This window comes from Macaca thibetana, chromosome 7 (assembly GCF_024542745.1).
Source record: "Macaca thibetana thibetana isolate TM-01 chromosome 7, ASM2454274v1, whole genome shotgun sequence".
Lineage (NCBI taxonomy): Eukaryota > Metazoa > Chordata > Mammalia > Primates > Cercopithecidae > Macaca > Macaca thibetana.
In genome coordinates, this window is record NC_065584.1 from 75,244,341 (window position 1) to 75,271,426 (window position 27,086).

Below are 27,086 nucleotides of genomic sequence, written 5' to 3' on the forward strand. Positions count from 1 at the left end.
CAATTATGAATAAATAAGTATATATTATTCATAAGGTTGTTGTGTGACAATATTATAAATTAGAATGTTGTTTGTATTTGTCTGAACACACATTCGTAGCATAAATTTCCCTATATAAACTTCCTAAGATGTCAAAGAAGTACATTAACTAAAATTATTGGGCCACTTAGAGGAGAATTATCCCTAATACAATTCAAGAATCATCTGACAAGGCAGGAAGACAAGGCAAAGTCTTACAGAGAAGAGGGTGCAGGAATCTGGGGTGGCCATCACAGGTCTCATGAAGGGGGAAGGGTACCCTTAACCATTGTAAGTGAGAGTTGTGTAGGAGGCTGAAGCTTCATAATAACCAAGGTGGCTGAAGGTGGAAGGAGAAAACAAGGTGGTGGCATTTGATGTCAAAAGACCAGCCATCTCCTTACAAGGAGCTGCTAAGACCTGACCCTTCCCCTCCCACAGTACTAATAATAAGAACAATAACAACCACCAGGGCTAACATTTATTGAGTGCTTACTACATGCCAGGTACTATTTTGAGCTCTTTACATATTTTAAGACATTTAATCATGACTCTCTGTGGCAGATACGACTTTTAATTCTCCTTAGCAGGAGGAAACTAGAGCACAGAGAGGTCAAGTCACCTGCTTACAATAGCATAGGTATTGTAACACAGGTGATAAGCTGAGACATGGTTTACACAATATGGCTCCAGAGCCCACATTCATAGTCACCATGCTTCACAACCATCCAGCACCAAAGAACCCCCTCATCAATTAATATGCATTCCTCCAGAAATCTCTTACTATGAATATTTCTTTTCCTTTACTATGGAGTTCCATCTACTACTTTTCTGAATATTCATCCTTTTGGTACCATGAGCAAGGTTATTTTTGAAGTTCTTCCCAGCCATGTTTCCCTTGTATAAAAGTGTGTCTAGATAGTGAAATGGGCACAACTGTGATTTTTCATGGACCCTGCGTTCTATTAAGACTCTGGCCAATAGTCTTTTAAATACAATGGCATGCACCAAACAATATAAAACTTTAGATGTAATAAGGATAGGATAAAGAAAATAGCTTTAATGAAACTTTGTGAGGTGAATGTGATTACTGCACTACAGAATTCAGCCTGAAACTTTATCTATCTATCTATCTGGAGTCTCGCTCTGTCACCCAGGTTGGAGTGCAGTGGTGCAATTTCGGCTTACTGCAAACTCCACCTCCCAGGTTCAAGCAATTCTCCTGCCTCTGCCTCCTGAGTAGCTTGGACTACAGGCACCTGGCACCACACTCAGCTAATTTTTATATGTTTAGTAGAGACAGGGTTTCACCATTTTGGCCAGGCTGGTCTTGAACTCCTGACCTCAAGTGATCCACCTGCCTCAGCTTTCCAAAGTGCTGAGATTACAGGCATGAGCCACTGTGCCCAGCCTGAAACTTTACTTTAAAAGAGTACCAATAGTCTTCTCTATGCTATAGAAAATAAATCAAATGCAAAAGCATTTCTGTTAATTCAACTTGTCAGCTTTATTTTGGAGTTCAGGTAGGAAGGAAAGAGAGAGTATTAGACAGCCAATTATGACTCCCCCCCCCTACACACACACATCTTTCTCAAGCAAGTAGCACTAGTCTCCAGACAAATCCAAAAATATGAGTATCACCTATAAATGACACCTTTCCAGTTTGATTTTCTTAAAGCATTAAAAAAAGAAAATACAACTTCCTTTATTCCTAGACAAAACATGAAGGTAAATAGTAAAGTCACTGGGCTTCCTAAAAAGCAATGCACTGAGCCTCATCAACCTGAGAATGGAAGCGTATGAAGCAGATATTACAGGCAGCACCTTTCCTGGATAAAGTTGCTTAATCACCATGCAAAACTCAAGCCAATCATTCCTAGATAGAAAATTCCATAACCTCAGACATGGCCTGACATCATGAGTGACCTTGAAACAGAACCTACACTCTTGAAATGATTTCCCCCCATATTGTCTGAACAGAGCACAAGCCTCAGTGCTGATGGGTACTTTTAAGGCGTCACAATGACAAGTCTGCCAAGGCAAATGTTTTTAATCTGCTTCACTTAGCTGACCTTATTTGCCATAAATTCAGGCTAATCCATATCTAATTCTTACTGGGTAACTCACTTGTTTACTGTCACCACTGGCCCTGGTCTCTTGGCATCTTATAAACTCTAGCCAGGCCCCAAATTCCTCAAGGATGTCTGGCTCTTGTCATATTACAGTACCAGGGAGGCAGCACGAATGGTTCATTCCTCCAGGCTCATTAATGTCACAGCTTCACATTCACTTACCATTAGGATCTTCTAAGGGGAACTTGAGTTCACCCAAAGTTCCAAGGAACACAAAGCCAGCCATGTTGAAGTGATATATGCCAAGGAATATTTTACAAAGAAATGAGTGCTTCTCTTAGTTATTCCTCACAGTTAGTCTCTCATAAAATTTCAGAACAGAGAAGTATTTATAGGTCATTCAATCTATTCCTTTATTAATATTTATTTTTTGTAACTGAGGCTTGTGAGGTTACATTTCCAAGGTCACAGTGCTACTTAGGGGCAGAATTAAGGTTCTTACCCTAGTAATTTCTAATATATATGGTGCTAATTCCCTGGATTCATAGGAAAAGTCACAATAATAATAAAACTAATATTCATGTAGCCTTTAGATTTACAATTACCCCTTTGCTCTTTGTAGTTTCATACAATAATCTGAGCAAAGGCATGACAAACATAATTAATATCTCATTTTAAAGACTAGAAGACTTATACAGTAAACTTTAAGTGACGTATTCAAATTTTCATAATTAAAATGAAGGATTGTGAACTGAGCCCAAAATTTAAGTTCTATATCCTTGAGTAAATTACTAACTTCTGTCTCTCCTCATTTATATGAGAATATAAATCCCAGCACTTTGGGAGGCCGAGACGGGCGGATCACGAGGTCAGGAGATCGAGACCATCCTGGCTAACACGGTGAAACCCCGTCTCTACTAAAAAATACAAAAAAAAACTAGCTGGGCGAGGTGGCGGGCGCCTGTAGTCCCAGCTACTCCGGAGGCTGAGGCAGGAGAATGGCGTGAACCCGGGAGGCGGAGCTTGCAGTGAGCTGAGATCCAGCCACTGCACTCCAGCCTGGGCAACAGAGTGAGACTCCGTCTCAAAAAAAAAAAAAAAAAAAAAAAAAAAGAGAATATAACAGTGTCTGCATCAAGGAGGAATTTTTTTCCTGAGAATTAAATGAAGTGATGTACTAAGTGAATAAACCCCTTAGCATCCCCCCCAACAGTTTGCAAGGGGACAAAAAATAACAAAGTTTTATTTTGTATTTAAATTATTATTTTTCTGAAACATCCTACCAGCAACACAAGCTATGACTTCAGGATTAAAGATAAAGAATAATTCATTAATGTTCCAAGAATCATTTTAGTTGGATTTAAAAATGCAATGCTAAAAAAAAAAAAAGATAAAAATGCAAGGTTGAGTTTATCCATCTTTTGAGTTTCATCATGATAGTAATATTTGCCATCAAATGCAGTTAGGCACTGTTATCATCTTAATACAAGACAGTATTGCATCATAGCCTTTCCATACCAAGAAGATTACAAAGAACTATTTTCACCTTGATGTTTAAAGCTACAAACAAAAGGGTGATCACCTTCCCTATATATTTCAGAGGCCAACAGCCATATGCAGTAACTGGATACAGCCTCACGGTGGTGCTAAATCATCACTGATAACAACTCAAGGCCCATTGAAGGCTCTACAGAAACCAAACTGAGGCAGGACTGAAACACTCCTAACGTTAACCAGCAAGGAATTTGCTTTGGATCCCTGCGGTTCTTCTGGACCAACCTTGCACAATGATCCTGACATGTTGTCACAACAAATCCATTAGCAATGTTAATTTATAGTTTTCATACTGGCATTGCGACAAATAAAATATACACAAACGATTTTTATTATCCTTAAAAAGAATTGTGCAGCCTTACCTTTTAAAATGTTATGTTGACTTAGAATTCTCAAACTGGATTTGGGCCCCATTCATCCACTGTGTGTCTTAATTTTATGCATCCCTTGGAGACATTTGTTAAACTCCTTATATCTCCCAGCCCCCAAATTTCAGCTTTAAATTTCAACTCTTTTGACTCCTTTCCTCTTCTACTCTCTTATTTAAAACAGCCACCAAATTTTATCAATCTGCCCTTTATAATATCTCCCACCTATCTATTTCTTCAGTCAGCTTCCACAACCACAGTTCAGACCCTTTTACCACATGTCTAGGCTATTTCAATAACTCAAGATTAGGCTTAGAGGAGATCACACCACTGCACTCTAGCCTGGCAACAGAGCAAGACTCTGTCTAAAAAAAAAAAAAAGATTAGGCTTAGAGGACTACCTCCCAACCACAACTGTACATTACAATTGCCTGAAGAACTTAAAAAATACCCAACCTCAGGGATTCTGATTTAGTTGGTCTGGGGTGGATACAGAGGTTTTTTTTATTTTTTTAAACCTTCCCAGTGATTGTCATTTGCAGTCACAGTTGAAAACTACTGCTAGAGGTGTGCCCAGCATATCACAGTCAGATTAACCTTCTTAAACTACCAACTCTCCGGGCCAAACATTTTAAGTAGTTTCCCATCTTGGCAAAGATTGCGAATTAGTGACTTAAAGGCCAAATTATCCCAAAGATATGTTTTTATTTGACCTATTTAAAAATTGTTCAGACCCAACATCTAAAAAATTGGGAGATGTCACATAAAACCCAGATTTCCTACTTCTTTTTAAAAATTCCAAGATCTTGTCACAAATGGCCCACATTCCCATGCAACTGATCAGCTGGAGCTGAGTAGTGGCTGCCCTTTAGACATGTCACGTATCTTCCAGTTGATTCAGTCCCATCACTCCCATTTACAGCTGGCTGTATGATTCATTTATACTATCTTCCTGGCCTCTTAATTTTAGTTTGTAGCCCTGATCTAGAGAATAAAGTTCAAACTCAATGATATGTTCACTTACTCATTCTCTTAAATACTCATTTATTCATGCATTCATTAGTATTGATTTTGTGTCAATGCTATGCAAACACTTGGAATTCAAAGTCCCTCATACTTTGGCCCTATTCTTTCCAACTTCACATTCCCCTTCCTCTAACAAATTTATTTCTAACTAGTAGTTAGTTTAAGAGACATCTTCTTCCCAATATTCACAGCTTAGAGGCTAATTTCCAAAACGCCTTTGAGGTCAGGTAATGCTATGTGACAAAGTGGGCCAGTGGGATGTGAGTGAAAGTGGCATGTATAACTTCCAAGTCATATCCATAAGAAGAAAGGTGGCTGCCCTCCATTTCCCCTTCTTGTGAGCTGGAATGCAGAATTGAACTCATGTTCAATCTGTGATCCTTTAGGATTCTTGGATCTTCTCATTTTAATTACAAAACTGAACCTATCCAATTCTTTAAGAATCTGGCTTTTTCCTTGATATTTAACTAAATCCTAATTCTCTTTATTCTTGTATCTAAACAATTCCTTGACTTTTGGGATACATATTTTAAAGACTAAGAAATGCACTGAAAAGATCAAGGGCTCAAGTTTGAATGATAATGAAGAGACAACTCATAGTGCCATCATATTTGGAATCTGAAAATCTCTAGGACAATACTAGAGGAAGAAAGTAAAAGATACTCTCAGTTAAAAAAAAAATGGGTGACAGAGAGTGAAAACTAGACCGAGAAGATAAGTAAAGAAAAGCAATGGGAGACAAGATATAAGGAAGAGAGAGAATACAGAGACAAGAGGACTAGCAACTGTGAATGAAAAAGTTAGCATAAGGGAAAGGCACGTGCAAAATGGAATGCCAGTGAAGAAAAGTGGAATTCCATAACCTCAAGATGCTTCCTAATAAGGATACTCATAAGAGATCATTATCAACATCCAAGTAGTGCAGAGCACACTACTACTCCATCAACACTAGGAAAACTGGTGCATGGTGGGTATAAAAGAAATATCAAAGGCAAGTGAGAATTGAATTTATAGCAGAATTGTGATTGCAAGTTACTCTGTGGGTGAATAAAAAAGGATACAGCTGTGTTTCAAATGGGACTTATTTGTATCTCAAATCAAGTAAATAATGGCTAGACAGTACTTTTTTTTTTTTAAAGAGTAGGTTATAACGGGCCAAGTGGTGGCCCCTGTCCATAATCCCAGCATTTTAAGAGGCCAAGATAGAGGATGGCTTGAGTCAAGGAGTTCGACACCAGCCTGGGCAACATGGTAAAATGCTGTCTCTACAAAAATTACGAAAATTAATATGAAAATTATCCTGGCATGATGTTGTGCACCTGTAGTCCCAGCTACTGGGTAGGCTGAGATGGGAAGATCAACGGAGTTCCTGGAGGGCGAGACCTGACGTGAATTATCATCACGCCACCACACTCTAGCTTGGATGACAGAGTGAGACCCTGTCTCAAAAAACAAAAACAAACCAACAACAACAACAAAGACTCTCAAAGTATCTTTTTTTCAAGACAAATTCCAGAAGATGACTTGGCCTTAACCTTGTAGCTGTGTCCTATCCTAAAAGAAAGCCCGGAGTGAGACCCTTAAAATATAGGTGGTAACTACATTGAAATTTAAAAAAAAGAGAGAGAGAGAACTCAAAGTCCTAAACATAAGACCCAAAATGAAAAAACTCCTAGAAGAAAACATTGAGGAAAAACTTCATGATATTGGGCTTGGCCATGGTTTCTCGGTTATGGCACCAAAAGCACAGGCAACAAAAGCAAAAATAGATAAACTACATCAAACTTAAAAATTTGATGCATCAAAGGACACCACCAATAGAGTAAAAAGGCTACAGAATGGGAGAAAATAATTTGCAAATCATACATATAATAAGGTATTAATAGTCAGAATGGGCTAGGTGTGGGGGCTCGTGCCTGTAATCCCAGCACTTTGGGAGGTTGAGGCAGGTGGACTGCTTGAGCCCAGGAGTTTGAGACCAGCCTGGGAAACAGAGTAAAACCCTGTCTCTACAAAAAATGCAAAAATTATCCAGGTGTGGTGGCGCATGCCTGTAGTCCCAGCACTCAGGAGGCTCAGGCAGGTGGATCAATTGAGCCTGGGAGGTCAAGGCCGCAGTGAGTTGTGATCATGCCACCACACTCCAGGCTAGGCAACAGAGCAAGACCCTGTCTCAATTAAGAAAACAAACAAACAAAAAGAATATATAACAAACTCCTACAACTGAACAACAAAACTCAACGCTATTAAAATACGGGTAATGGACTTGACATTTCTCCAAAGATGATATACAAATAGCCAACAGGCATATGGAAAGATGCTGAACATCATTATTCAGAGAAGTGGAAATCAAAATCACAATGATATATCACCTCACACCCCTTAGGATGGCTACTATTCTTGTTTTTAAAAACCTAGAAAGTAACAAGTATTGGCAAGGATGTGGGGAAACTGGAAGTCTGTACTCTGTTGGTGGGACTGTAAAATGGTGCAACTACTTTGAAAAACAGCATGCAGATTCCTCAAAAAATATATATGATCCTAAAAAAAAATATGATCCAGCAATCCAGTTTTTGGGTATATACCCAAAATAACTGAAAGTAGGATCTTGAAGAGGTAATTGTACACCCATGTTCATAGCAGCATTATTCACAATAGCCAAGGGGTGGAAGCCACCCAGATTGTCCACTGACAGATGAATGGATAAACAAAATGTTGAATAGATATATAATGGAATATTAGCTCTAAAAAGGAAAGAAATCCTGTCACATGCTACAACACGGATGAACCTTGAGGACATGCTAACTGAAACAAGCCAGTAACAAAAGGACAAATACTATATGATTCCACTTGGATGAGGTACTTAGAATAGTCAAAATTATGGAGATAGAAAGTAGAATGGTGGTTACCAGAGGACAGTAGGGAGAGGGAAAGGGGAGTTGTTATTTCATGGGTATAGAGTTTCAGGTTTGCAAGATGAAAAAGTTCTGGAGATCTGTTTTACAACCATGTAAATATTCTTAACACTACTAAACTGTACACTTAAAAAATGGTTAAGATAGCACATTTTGTTATATATATTTTTACCACAATAAAGAAAACTCAGAAGGACATGATACTTTTTAATGGCTGCTATCATCAGTATGGACGCTAGGATGGGTCCCTCTGGACCCATTCTACCTCTTGGAAAAGAAATGTAAAAATGAGTGCCAAGTTAATCGCAGGGAAAAACTTCTCTACCTTCATATTACACAGGTACTAACCACTACTTCCCAGGTCCATCTCTAGCAAGAGCAATGGTAGCCACATTTGTGCTGCTACCACAAAATTGGGAGCACACATGATTGCAATTTTATAGTCTAGTTACAAAGAGGAAGAACTCAGCTAAATATTTGCTGCCATGAGTCCAAAATAACTTATGTGCAAGGACATCCTTAACTGGCACCAAAGAAGTTTGTTAAATTAGGTTATAGATGTCTCTAGGACAATATACAACAGCTAAGTCATTGAACTATAATCAAGATGCCCTAATTTGGCATTTAAAGACATGTATATCTCTTGAAAACAAACAGGCTCAGTTATGTCATGCATCCATCAATTCCATATCACTGAGTCCAACTTGACAAAGTTCTATCTTCCAGGACAAGTTTTGAGAATTTAATGGCAGCAGAAAGCCCAAAATGTGAGAGGTGGACCATGCCCTATATCCCAAAGGACAGATCTCCTGAAATGCTTCACTGAGATGGCATACCCTGTGCTGCTTTCTGCCAGCTCCCCTAGGAATTATACAGCTATTAACCCAGCATCAATAATTACCCACCTTATACAAGTGGCTACTTACCAACCAGTTCATTTCTCTTCGGGTTATGAGGAAGAAGTCACACTGTTTATTTACTAATCTAGTAGTGGTTTGTGGGCTTCATAAATAGATTTTATTTTCATATGTGATTACTGTCTAAATTCCCTGGCATTTGATTATATCTCATGGAGAAAACTAAGTTAGCTTGGCATCCCAGCTGGAATACCAGCTCTCACACTTCGCAGCATTATGACCCTGATCAAGTCATTTGCATTTAAGCCTGGAGTCCTCATCTGTAAAATAAGACCAATAACAGCTCTTCCACATGCTTATTATATAAATTAAATGAAAGAATCTGCTTCAGATCCTGGCACACAGTATATGCTGGTCAGAAATTATCTCCCTCTCTTCTTCCTTACTCAAGAGCAGGGGTCAGCAAATTTGTTCTGTAAAAGGCAAGAGAGTAAATCTTTAATCTTTTTAGGCCATATGGTCTCTGTCACAATTATTCAACTCTACCACTGTAACACAAAAGCAGCCACAGACAATCACCATGGCTGAGTTCCAATAAAACATTATTTTTAAAAGCAGGTACTAGACCACATTTGGCTCACAGGCCATAGTTTGCCAGTCCCTATTAACTTATACCACATATGTCCAGGTATCATGCTAAGTTAATTTTTCACTATTCTGTTTGATTTCACCTGTTCCAGATATATTCTTCACTTTTATCTCTTTTATTCTATTTCTTGAATGTATCAGAACAAATGTGTCTGTTTCCATTACTTGACTTAGCTTCTCACTTTGAATTTTAGGCCTTGAGAAGTTCCCATAGGTGTTGAGCACTGAGACCTAAGATGCTCTAGTAATTTATTCACACAATGGGTTCTGGGTAAATCAGCCAGAGGTAAGCAAAATCCCCTCAACCCTTAGAAAAAGACTGGGAACAGATCATCCATTGGGAACTCAGAGTTTACTAGGAGTTTTTATTTGTGGAGAGGGAATGGTTGCAACTGATTCCCCAGTTTTAAAAATATTGCCTTAAATTTTGTTTTCATTGGCTTATATATATAAAGGCTTTCTTAAAAATATATAACTACTAAAAACAATAGTGATCACATATGGTGAAGTGAGAATTCAAGATGGAGTGATAAGGATGAGAGGGAGATTTACTATTTTTAAATGTCTACGATTTAAAACCATGTGAATATATTATCCAAAAATCAATTTTCCCAAAGAATAAATCTTGGCCAGGCACGGTGGCTCACGCCTGTAATCCTAGTACTTTGGGAAGCCAAGGCGAGTGGATCACGAGGTCAGGAGTTCGAGACCAGTCTGGCCAACATGGTGAAATCCCGTCTCTACTAAAAAAATACAAAAATTAGCTGGGCGTGGTAGCAGGTGCCTGTAATCCCAGCTACTGGGGAGGCTGAGGCAGTAGAATGGCTTGAACCCAGGAGACCCAGAAGGCAGAGTTTGCAGTGAGCCAAGATCGTGCCACTGCATTCCAACCTAGGTGACAAAGCAAGACTGCATCTCAAAAAAAAAAAAAAAAAAAAAAAAAAAAAGAAAAAGAAAAGAAAGAAAAAAGAATCTTTTGTTTTACAAAATTAGCCTATTATAAGAAAGATGCAAATGTGAGGGGTGGGGACGGACAGGAACCTACTAGAGATTCTATCAGAGCCCCACACTCTCTTGCGGCTACTGGGCTTCTATGTGCCTCCTGCCTTCTGTTCTGTGTGACTCAGAGAAGACAGAGTGGAGCACTTTGGCATGACGAGTTAATGGACTCTACTCTCCATTTGACAGAAGTGGGATTAGAAGCAGGATATATTTTTCAGTATTTTATCGTTCTTGATATCAGGCTGTAATTCTCCCAATGAGTTCCACATTCCCTCCCTTCTTTCTCAGTGCGTCCATATTTACATACACTTCCCAGCTACTTTAATCTCTCTTGCCACTTCTGCCTTCAAATAAGCTTCAACTTTTTTTAAAAGAAACTTTTGACTTTACTCTCAACTATTGCCCTTTGCCTCATATTGTGTTTTCAATCCAATTCCTGGAAATGTTAGGAATGATTGTTTTTTACTTCTTAATCACCTATGACTTTCATTCCTTCATTAAGTCTGTTTTTTCCCTAAGGTCTTCATTAATTATTTCAGATAAATCTAAAGGTTGTTGGGTTTTTTCCCTTAGTCTTTATTCTTCTTGATCTATCTTTTGCAAATAACAAAGCTCATGTCCATTTTATTTAGTATCTCTTTCTCTCTCCCCATGTATTTAATACCCAGTAATTCTTCCTGTCCCTTCTGATCCCCACAACTGGATCTCTTCCTTGATCCTGTCTCATAACTGGGCTACAACTTGAATCTCAGTCATCAGTCCCTCTGCTTTTCTCCATCTAGCCTCCTTCTTTGAAGGAATTCATCTATTCTCAAGTCTTTATGTTGTGCAAGGGGTAAAGCAGATGGTGGCCTGAAGCCTGGCTCTATGTGACTTATTAGCTGTGCTGCATAGGAAAAATTGTTCATTCAACTTTCTAAATTCAGTTTCCTCTGCTCTAAAATGGGGATTCATTCATTCAATAGTTTTTACTGAGCACTTACTGTACACCAGGCATTGTTCTAGGTACATGAGATTCATTAACAAACTAAACAGATAAATATTCCTGCCCTCACAGAGTTCCCATTCTAACAGAGGGAGACAGATCAAAAATAATAAATATACTACATTAGAAAATTATATAAAATTACAGAATGTAGGCCGGGTGTGGTGGCTCACACCTGTAATCCCAGCACTTTGGGAGGCTGAAGCAGGCGGATCACAAGGTCAGGAGATTGAGACCATCCTAGCTCACACGGTGAAACCCTGTCTCTACTAAAAAAAAAAAAATACAAAAAATTAGCTGGGCGTGGTGGCGGGCACCTGTAGCCCCAGCTACCTCAGGAGGCTGAAGCAGCAGAATGGCGTGAACCCGGGAGGCAGAGCTTGCAGTGAGCTGAGATTGCGTCTGCACTCTAGCCCTGGCGACAGAGCGTGACTCCATCTCAAAAAAAAAAAAAAAAAAAAAAAAAATTACAGAATGTGGTGAGATCTGTAAAAGAAAGAAAAGGTCAGGTTACACCTGTTTTTTTTGTTTGTTTGTTTTGTTTTGTTCTTTTTCTGAGACTGAGTCTTGCTCTGTCACCCAGACAGGCATGCCGTGGCACACTGTCAGCTCACTGCAACCTCCACCACCTGGGTTCAAGTGATTATCCTGCCTCAGCCTCCCGAATAGCTGGGATTACAGGTGCACACCATCACACCTGGCTAATTTTTGAATTTTTAGTAGACATGGGGTTTCACCATGTTGGCCAGGCTAGTCTCAAACTCCTGACCTCAAGTGATCTGCCCAACTCAGCCTCCCAAAGTGCTGGGATTATAAGCATGAGCCATGGTGCCCAGCTGGGTTACATCTTTTCTAAGATGGTCAGGGTAGTCTTCTCTGAGAAGGTAATATTTTAGCAGAGACTTGGAACAGGTGAAGGAATTATAAATGAGGGCATCTGTTGGAGAGGATGTAGACAAAAGCAGCTGACAGTGGTCCTAAAGGCAAGAAGCATGCCAAGTATGTTCTAGGAAAGGGAGTGTAGCGAGCATGGGGAAAAGTAGTTGGAAAGGATGTCAGAGAGGAAATCAGGGTCACAGTCCATGTAGGACCTCTGAATACAATGGCAACCCTCTATTGTGAAGTTTTGAGCAGAGGGATGACATAATCTGATTTATCTTTTAAAAGGATCACTCAGGCTACTCTGTTGGAAATAGACTGTAGTGGGAGAATAGAAGCAGAGAAACCAGTTAGGAGGCTACTGCAGTAATCCAGGAAGGAGGTGATGGGGGCTAGGACCAAAATGGCGCAGGAGAGAAGTGGTAATTTAGGATTAAAAACCTTAGAGGGTTGTTATAAGAACTTTATGGGAGAGTTATTATAGGTAAAATGCCTAGTAGATGCCTTGTATAAAGAAGATGTTAAGTAATATCCTGTCATTATATTTGCAAGCAGAATAGGTTCTCTGGGTCACTATAAGGAGGAGAGCAAAGCTAGAGAGTGACAGCCAAGGTCAGTTGACCTGGACGTTGGCAGCTGCCCTCATCTGATGTAGTAAGGGAGGCTGGCCTGAGGAAGGAACTTGATCTTCTTTTAGTCCTTCCCTCATATCTCAACTCCAGTATGGGATTTTCAACTGCCTATAAACCATTTCTTCTTAAAAGTTTCATCATATACTATCTATGCACAGTTTTAAAAAGTTACCTGCACCATCTCTACTTCAAACCAGCTACTCATCCAAATGTTTCCTTCTATTAAAGACACACCAGTCTCCAGATGCTGAAAACCTGGCTGCATTTTTGTAGAACTGTAGAATCAGACTGGAAGTTGGTATCATAGTCATCATCTGGTTAAAACATCTCTTTTTACAAAAGATGAAACAAGGCTCAGAATGGAACATGCCAAGCTGTGGGCCACACCAGGCTTTGATCACTAAATGGCTCCTGAATTCTTTCTAGAAAGGTCTAGAACCAGTTTTCTGGACTCATTCACTTTCTCAACACTCCCCTCCCTTCCTCTTGCCTGACCCACATCACAGCAGTTCCTCCGGTTGGCTGCCACAGGCCAACATCTCTGCCCTGGTCACCGCCATGGCTGCCAGGACCATCTTTCTGTTATTGCCAATTAACCTTTCTGGAAAGACTATTAGAGACCAGGGCCTACACTGCTTTCAGAATGCTGGCTATGGGGTCAAATCCTGGCTTTGTACTTACTAGCTGTGAGGACTTGAGCAAGTTTCCGAATCACATTCTGCCTTAGTTTCTTCATCTGAAAAATCCTCCCTTCTAGGACTTAAGTAGAGTAAGGCATGTAAAATACTTAGTACAGAGCCAAACACAAAATAAGAGCTTAAGAAGTATTAGTTATTACTGTCAGTCCCTTTCAGAGAAGTTGCTGTGGAAGCCTGGTGAACAAATTCTAATTGCCTTGGTGTGGCCTTCAGGGACTTTCCATACCTACTATAGGTATGGAAACTTTCACTGATCTCTGATGACAAACCTTCCAATCAGGACAGCTCTCTTTGTACCCCATATATGCTCATTCCCATTTCTACCTCTGTGTTTTAGTTTATGCTCCTCCTACCTGAAACGCCACCTTCCTTCTCCTTTATCTGTCTGAATCCTGCACATCCTTCAAAGCTCCACTTAAGGTTTAGTACTTCATAAGAACTGCCTAGGCAAATTCTAGCTCCACTGAGATTATTACTTCTCTACAATACCACAGTTTTTATATTCAGTACTTACTGATAACTTCTTCACAGAGAGGAATGAGGGCCTGTAGTTAATAGTATGGGCTCTGGAGCAGACTGCATGGTCTCTCTCAGCCTGTCTCCTCAGTCATAAAATAAGGTTAATATTAGGGTTGTTGTGAGGATTAGATACATGAATACTTGATATATGTTAATGATGATTAATATGTTATTACTGCTATATATTTGTTAACTTTTTCCTCTTTGTTTATAAACCTGCATTTTCTTCCTCCAGGTTATTCTATCCATATGCACTATACCTTTACCCAGTGTCTAGCACAACGCTGGTCTCAGAGTAGTGTTCAACAATGAATGGATGTAAAAAAAAAAAAAAAAAAAAAAACTAGGAGGAGTGCCCATAGCAGTTACATCAATATTCTCTATCCAATCTGAATGGGTCCTGAACTTTCTTCTCCCCTACCTTATAGTTTCCTGGTGAAGGAGAAACTACAACCCCTTTCAGGGAGGCAACATGATACTATAGAAGAAAACTGGACTAAGAATCTGAAGACACGGGTTTGCGTCTCAGCTTCCCACACAAAAGATCTGTCTGGTTTGTCTCTGTCTCTGCCTGTCTGTCTATCTGTGTCTGTCTGTCTGTCTGTCTCTATCTATCTATCTATCTATCTATCTATCTATCTATCTATCTACCTACCTACCTACCTACCTACCTACCTACCTACCTATCTATCTATCTATCTATCTTATCTTGGGAAAAATCACTTAAGCTCATGGAGCCTGTTTCCATCTCTGTAAGGGAGAATAATCAGGCATGGCCTGCCTCCTTCACAGGACAGCTGTGAAGATCAAGTTAAAAAAAAAAAAAAATGTATGGGCCACGCACAGTGGCTCATGCCTGTAATCCCAGCACTTTGGGATGCCAAGGCGGGCGGATCATCTGAGGTCAGGAGTTCGAGACTAGGCTGGTCAACATGGCGAAACCCCGTCTCTACTAAAAATACAAAAATTAGCTGGGCGTGGTGGTGGGCACCTATAACCCCAGCTACATGAGAGGCTGAGATAGGATAATCTCTTGAACCTGGGAGGTGGAGGTTGCAGTGAGCTGAGATGGTGCCATTCCACTCCAGCCTGGGCGACAAGAGCGAAACTGCTCAGAGAAAAAAAAAAAAAAAAAAAAGCATGTGGGAGAGCTTTGCATACCATAAAGTCATATACAAATTATATGTAGCCAGGGTGGCCATTTATATGTCATCAAACAAGAAACCATTAATAATTATCAAGTCAACTGGATCTACTTCCAATGGCCTCCTGAGGAAAGGGCCATTACCACAGTAATCACAGTGAATCTCTTTGCCCAGATGCCTCTTAAAAGGTCAAATTATTACTTACACTATGGTGCTCAGTCCTGAGAATTTTTTTTTTTTTTTTGAGATAGGGTCTCACTCTGTTGCCCAGGTTGGAGTGCAGTGGCATGACCACAACTCACTGCAGTCTCAACCTCCTCGCCTCAAGCAATCCTCCTGCCTCAGCCTCCTGAGTAGCTAGGACTACAGGTGTGTGCTACCACTCCTGGCTAATATAGAAATGGGGTCTCCCTACGTTGCCCAAGCTGTCAGTCCTGAGAATTTTGATAAGTCTGTCCTCAAACATTTTGTCATATCTAGTAATTTGTTCAAAAGTACAGATTTAGCCAAAATGTCAACTTCACATCCCAGAGTCCAGGGGTGGTACATGGTATAAGTAATATGGTTATTAGCCAGGGTTCTCAAAGAGGAGGAAGAGTAAAGAAAAAAATGATCCCTAATAAATTAGAAATATCTGGTCTATTTTTACAAGAAGTTAACATTGGAGATGTGGAATGTATTCTAGAGTCAGAAGAAATGAATAAAATCACTCTGGGGTAACTGGAATAGTCTATGCATATATTCCTGAGCTACTTGTGTGTGCATAGTTATTGTTCTATTTAATTTTGTATTAGATCCAAGGGATTCCAGCATTCATCAGTAGTCATGATAGACTTGAACAATATCAACAGAGAATTCTATATCACGCAGGAGCACATCAAGCTAATGCATTGACAAGGGCAGTTCCTAGTGATTCATACTCTTTGTCACATGCAGTGATCATTGTGCTTTTTCTTTTCTTTCTTTGGGGAATCAGATTTATCAAAAATAGCCATACATTTTATAATAGAGTGTAGAGAGTGTGACCTTCTCCCAGCATTACTTCCAAAACTCAAGTGAGAAATCATTCATATTAAGAAAATCACTTTACCTCTATTTTTTCCCATATGGCTTCATAGTTGTCTTGGTGCCGAATATCTTGCATCAGTTTCTGAATTAAAGCTGATTTAGTGGCAGAATGGCTCTCATTTTTCTCAGAGGATGAAGCTCTTTCTGACTTCTCATCAGCATACTTTTTCATGCCAGAGAGAGGCACACTGGACTCCTCATCAGAAAGAATGTCACTCAGGGGCCCAGATTCAATGCTCTCCCCTAGTGAAGAGGCTATGTCACTAGATGAGCTTGGAGACACCCTGCCTAGCCTTGTATGCTTCTTTTTGACATGATAGGTTGGATAGATCTCAGAATCTGAATTCATTTCAGACAGTTCCCAGTCATCAATATTCTGGATGGTTTCTCCTCTGGGTTTCTGAGGCAGAAGCTTTGTTAGGTTTTCCAACTTCAAAGCCAATACTTCTGTCTGCTTAAGGTGAGAGGGCAGTGCTAGGTATTCATCAGAGCCATACCAGGCCTCCACAACCTGACCATTCCTGGTGACGTGACTTGGAGAGGAGGCATGACCTTTTTTGCTTTTGTGTTTTGAAAGAAGTGGCACCGGAGACATGATGTTGTCTGAGCCAACAGAGGATTCACTGCTCTGAGTAAAAGGTGGTGAACTGGATGTTTCTGACTGCAATAGCAATTTGGCATTCCAATTTCTCTGATTACAAGGCTCAAGGGAGGATGTGGAAGCAGAATTTGTTTGTGGCCCCTCTATGGCCTTGGAAGTACAAGAAAGCTCTCCATTTGGCACTGCTGAGCTCCCTGTATTTTTAGCTTGTTTGCCTGAACCAGTCCCCCGTTTAGGTGTTCGGCATGGAGGCACCTCTTCTGAGGTCTTGTGTGGCTTTTTAAGTCGAGATTTCTCTTTATAGCAGTCGTTAAGCCTTCCCAGGCTGGAAGAAATTTCTTTAATGTGAAATTTGACTGTGTTTTCAAGATTCCCATCCCCCACCTTGTGCAAACACTCATAAGACTGGCTGGCAGCAGAAGGGCTGTTAGGGTAGGAAGACTGCAACACCAGGCAAAGTTTGGATCTGTCAGGAGGATCTACTAGCGAAGGGGTGCTTCTGCTCATCTCAGGCTTTAGATCAACCATTTGCTTCTTTCCATCATTGCCTTTCAGATCATTCTTAAAAGTTTCCTCTTTAAGAAAAAGTCCTCTTTTTGGCACTGTGGGCTGCGTGGGAGAGTCCTCATTATAATTAAAGCAATCTCTGATGGTTCGCTTGGGGGTTGCATTTTCACAAGGAACAGGCTGCTGATTCTTTGCACCAAGATGGGAGGAGGAACTGGATTCTTGCTTCACAGTCTCAGAGGACGGCTGAACAGCATTTGTCAGAGCTTCTCCTGAAGACGATGACACTCCCGGTGTTAAGCCTGGTTGCTCTTCGACTGCAGAAGCATTGTCTTCCTCACATCCACCTTTGTCGTCTACTGAGAGAGATACTTGAGATACCTCCTCAGTAAGTGCTTCACTGCCATTGGTAGAGATAGAGTCAGCAGCTACCGTAAGTAACCCAACACTTCGGATAAGCTCAGGAAACTCCTTTTCCATCTCACTGTAGCTCCAAGAGTCAAAGGGTTTGGTTTTGACTTGGCTAGAGGTCATGTCACCTAGCCCACTGAGCAAATCCTCACTTGGACTGTAGTCAGACAGTTCGAATGCAGTAATGCCACAATCCAGAGACAAGTAATTTTGAGAACATTTGATAGTTAATTGTCCTGAGTCATCCACTTCTGTAAGAGAATCAAGTCGGCCCTGAAACAGACAACGGCAATGGTTTCAGTAAATGCAACATGAGTTATAACATCAGCTGCTATTTAAATGAAATTTCAGTACAGGGCACTATAAAGGTCAAATGTATTGGTCTCTATTGCTTCTGATTTGACATACACAAAGGGATATTAATCAATTACCACATTGCTTTATATAGTATCTTCTTCTTAAACACCTGAAGATTTTTCACTAATCTGGAGCATACAGCCTTAATAGAAATGTCAAGATCAAGCCAAAAGTATCCATTCTTGCCTTAATTTTCAACTTTAAAATAATATATTATTCATTTAATAAGAATTTCATAAACAAAGCCTTAAGTAATACAATTTCTGGGATCAAAATAATGTAAAAGTAAAATCTCCACGAATGTGTTTTGCTTTTTGCTATCATTCCAGTAACTACCACAGTGGCTAACTCATGGTAGATGCTCAATGAATATTCTGAAGTAGAATGATTAATTATAATAAGCCAGTGTGTTAAATATATGTTGATGAATCGAAGGAAGGTAAACTACTGAATTTGCAAATATGTAACAGTTCGAGACCAGTTTCTGTTTGGCCCCATCCTTTTGAAGGAGAAAATTAATGAATGTCCAAACTTTATCATTAGAGATAGCCTCATCTCCTCCCTCTGCATGTTTTTCTCCCCAAGTCCTACCCCCACTGGTGTATGTGAGCTATTAAGTGCACATACTTCTTACTATTCATAATTCTGGATAGGCTGATTTGATTTAAAACTCCCTCGCACTAAAAAAAACAGCATTACAATTAACTATTTTTAATTTGTTAAATCTTTAATTCTGTAATTAAGGCTTTTGTCTCATTACTATTGCAGCTTCCGATTTCATACAACAAATGGAAAGATTTTCACTGATGCTTTGTTTGGGGTAGAAGAGCCCCAGGAACCATCCTATTATGCCTACTGGCTAAATAACAGCCTGATCTAACCTAGCCCCCTCAGGAAATGAAAAAAGAAAACTGAAAAGTGAAGGGTTGTTGCATCCCCAGATCTCCATTTTTTCTGGAGGAAGAACTGCAGTGAGCCAACTGAAGCTGGATCCCATGTGGCAGTTGGACCCTGTGATCCTTTCAGCCAGGTTTTCCCAAGATCTGGCTTCTCCAGGATCTTACATCTGGTTTTACTGTTCATTTGTTTGTTTTGTTTTTGGAATGTTCTCTCCCTTCAGACCTTCACCCTGCCTTTATCTCCTACTCTGCTCACTCTCATTCCATAACATCTAGATAAACAGATGAAAAGCCTTATTTAACTTTTCTAAGCCTCAGAATCCTCATCTATAAATGATGATGGTTGATTACTACAATTACTTTTTCATTTAATCCTTAAATTTTTCTTCTGGGGACTGTACTATTGTCGCTGTCTTACATAAGGGTAGCTTGGACCAAAAGATGACACCGGCCCTGGATGAAAGCTGTCCCCAAAGTCTATATTCTGGCCATTAGATATTACTTTAAACTGGCATGCCCCCACCTCCAATTTGTTTTCCACACTGCCACCAGAGCAACCTTTACAAACTGCAAATCTGTTAGTTCTTTATTTAAAGTCCTTTAGAAGCATCCTGTTGCTGTTAAGTTCAAAATCCAAACCTTTCCTCAAAAAACCTAAAAATTGAACTACCAATCCCACTACTGAGTATATATCCAAAGAAAAGGAAATCAGCACGTCAAAGAGATACCTGAACTCCCATGTTTATTACAGCATTATTCATGATAGCCAAGATACGGACTCAACCTTGGTGTCCACCAACAGGTGAACGGATAAAGAAAATGCAGTATATATCCACAATGGAATACTATTTTGCCTTCAAAAAGAAGGAAATCCTGTCATTTGTGACAACATGTATGAGCTTCAAGGACATTATGTTAAGTGAAATAAGCAAGGCACAGAAAGACGAATACCACATGTTCTCACTCATATGTGGAAGCTAAAAAAGTTGAACTCAGAGAAGCAGAAAGCAGAATAGCAGTTACTAGAGGCTGGGAAAGGTAGGGGGTGGGGATAGCGAGAGGCTAGTTAATGGATACACAATTACGGCTAGATAGGAGGAATAAGTTCTGGTTTCTGTAGCAGGGTCAGATGACTATAATTAAAAGCAATTTATTCTACATTTTCAAATAGCTAGAAGAGTGGATTCTGAATGTTCCCAACATGAAGACACGATAAATGTTTCAAGTGATGTGTATGTTAATTTCCCTGATTTGATCATTGCATTGTGTACATGTATCGAAATATTATACTGTACCCTATAAATATGTACAGTTGTTATGTGTCAATTAAAAATAATAAAAGCAAAAAATGACACATAGATATATAAAAAATGACACAAAGATATATTGCTTTAATATTTGAAGATCTCCCAAGTATATGACTGAAAACAGAAATAAACGATATCATAGACAACTATTTTTAAAACACAACCAAAACCCTTTCCAGGCCAGACCCAAAGAGGCCTTTCTTATGCTATTCTCCCCTCACTGGCCACACTCAGCCACAGTGTCCTCCTTTCACTTTCTGAAAATACCATGTTCTCTCCTACCTCAGGGCCTTGGCACATGCTGTTTGCTCTGCCTGGAAAGCTTCCAGCCTATACCCCTTAACTAGTTGACTCTTCCTTATCACTCAGATTTCAGCTTAAGTTTCACTTTTTCAAGATTCCAGATTCACATGTAAGTCAGAATCTTTTATTGTAAGCCCTGCTTTCTCTTTAAGCATTTATCTCAATTTATAAATACTATGGTGATTATCTGATCAATCTGCTTTTTCCACTAGTTTGTAAGTACCACGAGAGTATAAATCACACAGAAAATGGTTGTCTCACCAGGGTACCCGTAGCACCTAGCATAGTGATCTGCACAGAGTATGCACATTTGTTGAATGAATGAATGAATGATGACATTTTAGAATGTCTCTCTATGCCTTCTTATAATTTCTTTCTCTGATTATGTAGTTTTAGTTAACCCCAATAATTAAAAGCCCAAGTTTCAAATTCTGGCTCTAGCACTAATTAGTTATGTGACCATGAGCCAGTAGCTTGATGTTGCTAAGCTTTATTTCCTTCATCTATAAAAAGGAAATGATAAGCCACGCCATGGGGTGTTGAGAGGCTTAAAGGAGGTAATATATGTAAGACAGAAGTCTAGTACATGGATGAGTGCTCAATGAATGTTCACTCTTATGACGTTATTATTTTAAAAATGAAGTATATTGAGGAGGAAAGTTTCAAGATGAAAGTTATTGCTAATACTAAATTATACTGCATAAAATAAGAAATCAATATTAACTGCCAATCTCAACAAAAATTACCTAAATGGAATTGTATAACTTTTGTGCTTCATAACTGAACTAGGAATCAGTCAGCCAAACAAAAGTTATACTTTATGCAATTTTTAAAAGCATAATAGTGAGATTCCCAATTCAAAAGCAGGTTGTATTTTCTTTAATCTTTTGATTGTTCATTACTCAGAACTTATTCTTTTATAGAAATAGTATTATAAAACGATGGTTAAATTCCAAAACTATCCCATAAAACCTATTTAAATTAACAGTTGAAATTTGCAACATGATTTTCTATTACATTTATCATGGTTATTGCACTGCAGTGTTTATATGAGATTAAAGAAAAGCATTTATATGATAGATTAAAAAAAAAAAAAAAAAGAAATCTGAGGGTCCAGGTAAAAATTACACTCCAAACTCAAGTGTCAGCCACCTGCCTTTGGACAAGCAGGGAATATGACAGTCTTGCAAATACATTTAGTCCCCATTCTGGTGGTCATAGCACCTTAAGACCAGGGATACTGTCTTGCTCAAGAATAACAGATGCTCAATCAGTAATGTTACATGAATATATTGAAAAAAATATATATATATGACATATATATTACATTATATATATAATTACAATATATATATTACATGAATATATTGCTTAATGGATACATCTCAGAGACTAAAGTATGGCTGCCTTTCTTAAATCTTCAGGAATCTCTAGCCAGGTCCTGGTTTAGAAAAGAAAACACCATACTCAAAAACACTTAATGCTTCAGAGGAAGCTCTCTCCCATCCTGTCCCACCATATCAGTCCGGCCAAACATCTCAACTAGTGAATAAATGCCATCTTAACTGGTGAGACAGTTGAGTGATTGTCACTCGGGGGGTAATAACTATTTTTTATTTTATTTAATTTTTTTATTTCCATAGGTTATTGGGGAACAGGTGGTGATTGGTTACATGAATAAGTTCTTTAGTGGTGATGTGTGAGATTTTGGTGCATCACCCGAGCAATATAAACTGCACCCTATTTGTAGTCTTTTATCCCTCAGGGGGTAACTATTTTTTATTCAAACTGTATTTTTTAATGTGAAAAAATATCCATCCCTGAAAACAAAAACAAAAACAAAAAACAAAAAACAGTATATAGTATTTCACCGTGCAGAGGCAATTGTAAGAAAAGAAAGTTCTCTGAAGTTTCTCAGAGTAGATGAATGAGTTTTATCTCTGAAAATATTGCTTAGTAATACTAATGTTTTTAGTTCCATTGCTGCCTTCCACATCATCTTCCCACATAGTTTTCTAACATATGTACATAATAAAGTCTCAGGAAGATATGGAGTTAGGGGTGTTGCCTGTTGGTTTTACTGCCATTATTTCAGAAATATCACATGTAATTGTATAGTACATGTAGCTGGGTGAGAGCTGCCTAGCCATGCACTCCACTTAAATACACCTCCATTTAACATGTTATGAAGTAGGCCGGGCACAGTGGCTTACACCTGTAATTCTAGCACTTTGAGAAAATGAGGCAGGTGGTTCGGTTGAGCCTAGGAGTTCAAGACTAACCTGGGCAACATGGCAAAACCTTGTCTCTACTAAAAATACAAAAATTAGTGGGGCATGGTGGCATGTGCCTGTAATCCCAGCTACTGGGGAGGCTTAGGCATGAGAATCGCTTGAACCTAGGAGGCAGAAGTTGCGGTGAGCCAAAAATCATGCCACTGCACTCCAACCTGGGCAACAGAGCGAGACTTGGTCTCAAAAAAAAAAAAAAAAAAAAAAAAAAAAAAAAAAAAAAAAATATATATAGCAAAGAACACCTCTCCTTTTTTTTTCTAATTTGAAGCAAGACATTTTGCTTTGTTCTTTATCCAGAATTAAGTTAACTGAAGCCTAGTTCCAAATGCCTTCTTAGATCTTTCTTTTTTTAAAACTATGTTTCACCACCAACTGAACATGAAATTTAACATTCACAACTTAGAGATGTGGAGATCCTGAGTCCTCAGACCTGTGGGGGCTGTGGCATTCTAGTAAGAGGCCCATCAATTTACATGTTAGTCTACATGGACTAGACTTTTTCAGATTCCTTTCAGCCCTACCATGTTGGGATTCTATGATTCCGAATGCATCCCACAGAACAGCAGTGGACTGAGAAGAGCAAGTAATGACAAGCAACTGTGAAGTACAACAAAGGTTTGTTTCTCATAGGCAAGGGGAAAAAATATACAAAAATCTTTCAATATTTTTATTTATACTATATTAATAGTTCATAAGAGAGCTCCCATTTTCTACATGCTGAAAGTATGAATCAAATAATTAATCTCAATGATTAATTCCCAGTTCACCAAACTGAAATTATATCTCCCTCTTCCACATCTAAAGCAGGGATTATGTGCATTATTTAATTCAATTCAACAAATCAGACTTTTTTACAGCAATATGAACTAGGTGCTGTGGTAGATACACAGATGAATATAATCTGGAACTAACCCTCATGTAGTTCAAAATATAGCACACACTTTGGCCTGATACAATTTGGCTCATTATAAGTGCCAGTGGAGGAATCCACAAAGTGCTATGTTGTGAACACTCTAGAAGGACCAATGCATCCCCATGGAGAAGGTAAGTATCATTTAGGTAAGTGCTTACCACACCATCTAGCACATGGTAAGTTCTCAATCAATGTTTCCTATTGTGTTGATATTATTAAGAGTTACCACTCCTATCACCTGTGTGACATCACCTCTCTCGACCTCAATCCTCTCATCTATAAGATGAATACAATCATAATACCTGTAAATTGAGGATAACAGCACTTGCTCTGCCTACCTCTTAGAACTATGTGATGACCAAAAAAATTATGAAGGTCATTTCTAACATATGTTATTCATCTTTGAATGCACAGAGTCTTACACATAGTAAGAAATCAATAAATAGTTAAGGAAGAAAGGCAGGGAAGAAATAATAATTATTATTAAAATAGAAATCAGTTAAAAACTGGTTTTGTTTTATTTAATTATGCCCAGATTTATATCCTTAAGTATTCACTTAACCTCTTTTTAAAAAATTTAATTTTAATTTTAATTTTTAGTTCTGGGGTACATGTGCAGGATGTGCAGGTTTGTTACATAGAAGTATTCACTTAACCTCTTCTTAAATTCAGTTTTTCCATATATAAAATGTAACTACTTTTTTTTTTTTTTTTTTTGAGACAGAGTCTTGCTCTGTTGCCCAGATTGGAGTGCGATGGCGTGATCTCGGCTCACTGCAAACTCTGCCTCTCAGGTTGAAGCAATTTTCCCACCTCAGCTTCCCGAGTAGGTGGGACTACAGGCATGCGCCACCATGCCTGGCTAATTTTTGTATTTTTAGTAGAGACAGGGTTTCACCATGTTGGCCAGACTGCTCTCAAACTCCTGAGCTCAAGTGACCCTCCCGTCTTGGCCTCCCAAAGTGCTGGGATTACAGGCATGAGCCACTGTGCCAGGTTAAAATGTAACTACTTTTAATATCCCTTACCTTTCTTCCTTAATGAAACAAATTTAAAGTGCTTGTCACAATGTCTAGAATATAGAAAATTGCAGAAAACATTTTTTAAACAGTTTTGAGCTTTGCCTTAAAGTGTTCTTTGTTGTTGGGTTATTGACTGGTTTTATTTTAGTAAGGTATTGGCCAATTTTTTTTTTTTACTAGATATAGTCTGCTCCATAATTAAATAAAGAATAACATTCATATATTGTTTTTTCAAGAAGAGAAGAAGATGGAACTTGCCACTCTCCAGAGTTCCAAACTTACTCTTTTATATGGCTCTGAAATTTAACTAACTTTCAGAAAGAGAAAAATGAATCCTCCTTCACTGGAAGGACAGCTACTATTCTAATTTACCAGTGCTTTTTTAATTTGGTTTTTTTTCTTGTTTTTGTTTTTGTTTTTGTTTTTTTTTGCCATTTCCCTCATCATTCTATAACTCTTTCATAGTTGAATTTATTCTAAGAAAGTTGATAATTTTATCCTAATTATCTTCCTGTTTTACAATTCCAGTGTGCTGGCAGAAATAAATAAAACTAAGCAGTATTTTAAATGTCCTCATAGAGTCACACTAGACACACAGAAATAAAAGATCAGAAATCCAGTTTCAGGAAGTATGGTTACAGAGGCAGAACTTTAATTCATAGAAACATATCCACAAAGTGGATAACTGAAAATCTACTGTTCCTTTACCCCCATACATTTTCTTCAATCTCTACAACAGGACTAAAGACTGACTTCAAACATAAGAATGCACTAAACTGCTTCCAATCAAATCCATTCATAATTGCTGAGTTCGTGTTGTGAGAATAGATGCAACTTATTGTAAATTCACAACACAATTGTAAAAACAGTGGCCAGCAACAATTACCCTCCATGGCTCTTCATCATTTCTTGAGCTACTACTTCATGAATGATACAAGTTCAATGAAGTGTATGATGGATGTATTCCACAGAACAATAATAACAGTAACAATAAACCCTAGAGCACTGCTATATCTCCAGCTCCTACAACAGAGTTGATTATCAATAAATGTTTATTGATTTAATAAATATATGATTTGAATCAATGATTTTTAATCTCCTTCTAGTAGTAGAAAGCAGGCAGATCTGATTACTGACCAGCATTGGATGCTGGACAGAGCATTGGGTGTTGGACAACAAATGGGGAGGGGGGAAGAAAAGAATGTATAGACTTGAAGATGCCAGGTAGGTATCTAAAGAAAGATCTCTCTAGCGGTTAGACAAATCTTCCTCATCTCTGATCTCCATTAGCACATTCTGTCATGGATATCAGATTTAGGGCAAAGTTGGTCAGTTGAGATTCTTTGTAGTCTCCCGTAACCACAAGAGTCCCAGTTGAGAACCCTCTTGGGATTTACTTGGGAGGGACGGCATCTGGGAACTAACACACAACTCACATATTCATCCTATGGTTACTCTACTGAAGTCTAAAGTGCCACAGTAAAATGAAGAGCTAACTGAAAACAATGACTGTGACTTAAAGTTAGAGGTAAGCCTAGTCGATTTTGATTCCTATGGAGTTCTAGGCCCTGTGGGGAGTTTGCCACAGCAAGAACCTTTATTTTGAATAAACAAAAATCAACAAGCATAAATGGTTTGTGAGAATAGGTACAGATTTGTTTGGTGGTGTTGATAACGTTGGAGGCACTGTAACATTAATAAGTCAATAAATTAATGAATTATCCAACACTCATTATAAGGCCTTTCAATCTCATATATTAATATAAGTGCCTTATAAACTTTTAGAATATATGTTTTACACAAACTAATAGTAGAACACTAAAGTGGGTATTAATAGCCAAAAGACTAAACACACATGCCCGCACACAAACACATACCCACCACTCCCCACATACAATGCATCCATATATGGTATCTATATGTATATGTATATGTACAGCCCCTGCTTAGCAAGCAAAAACACTTTTTTTCTACAAATATATGTCCATTTTATTTAAGAATGAGAGAGTTAACTTGGATTCAAATGTACAGGGTTCATTCTTAAGTTATTCATCAAGAATAATAATAAAATCTTCCAGGTACTGAA

General features: G+C 38.7%; 1 protein-coding gene across 4 annotated transcripts in view; it reads right to left on the bottom strand.

Moving 5' to 3' along the window:
• Positions 1-27,086, bottom strand: part of AKAP6 (A-kinase anchoring protein 6) — a 652,282-nt gene that overhangs the window by 282,716 nt on the left and 342,480 nt on the right. For all 4 annotated transcript variants that reach the window (XM_050798308.1, XM_050798307.1, XM_050798309.1 and 1 more), the window contains one exon: positions 16,409-18,178. In XM_050798308.1, coding sequence (XP_050654265.1) covers positions 16,409-18,178 — 1,770 coding nt within the window. The remainder of the gene's footprint in view (positions 1-16,408; positions 18,179-27,086) is intronic.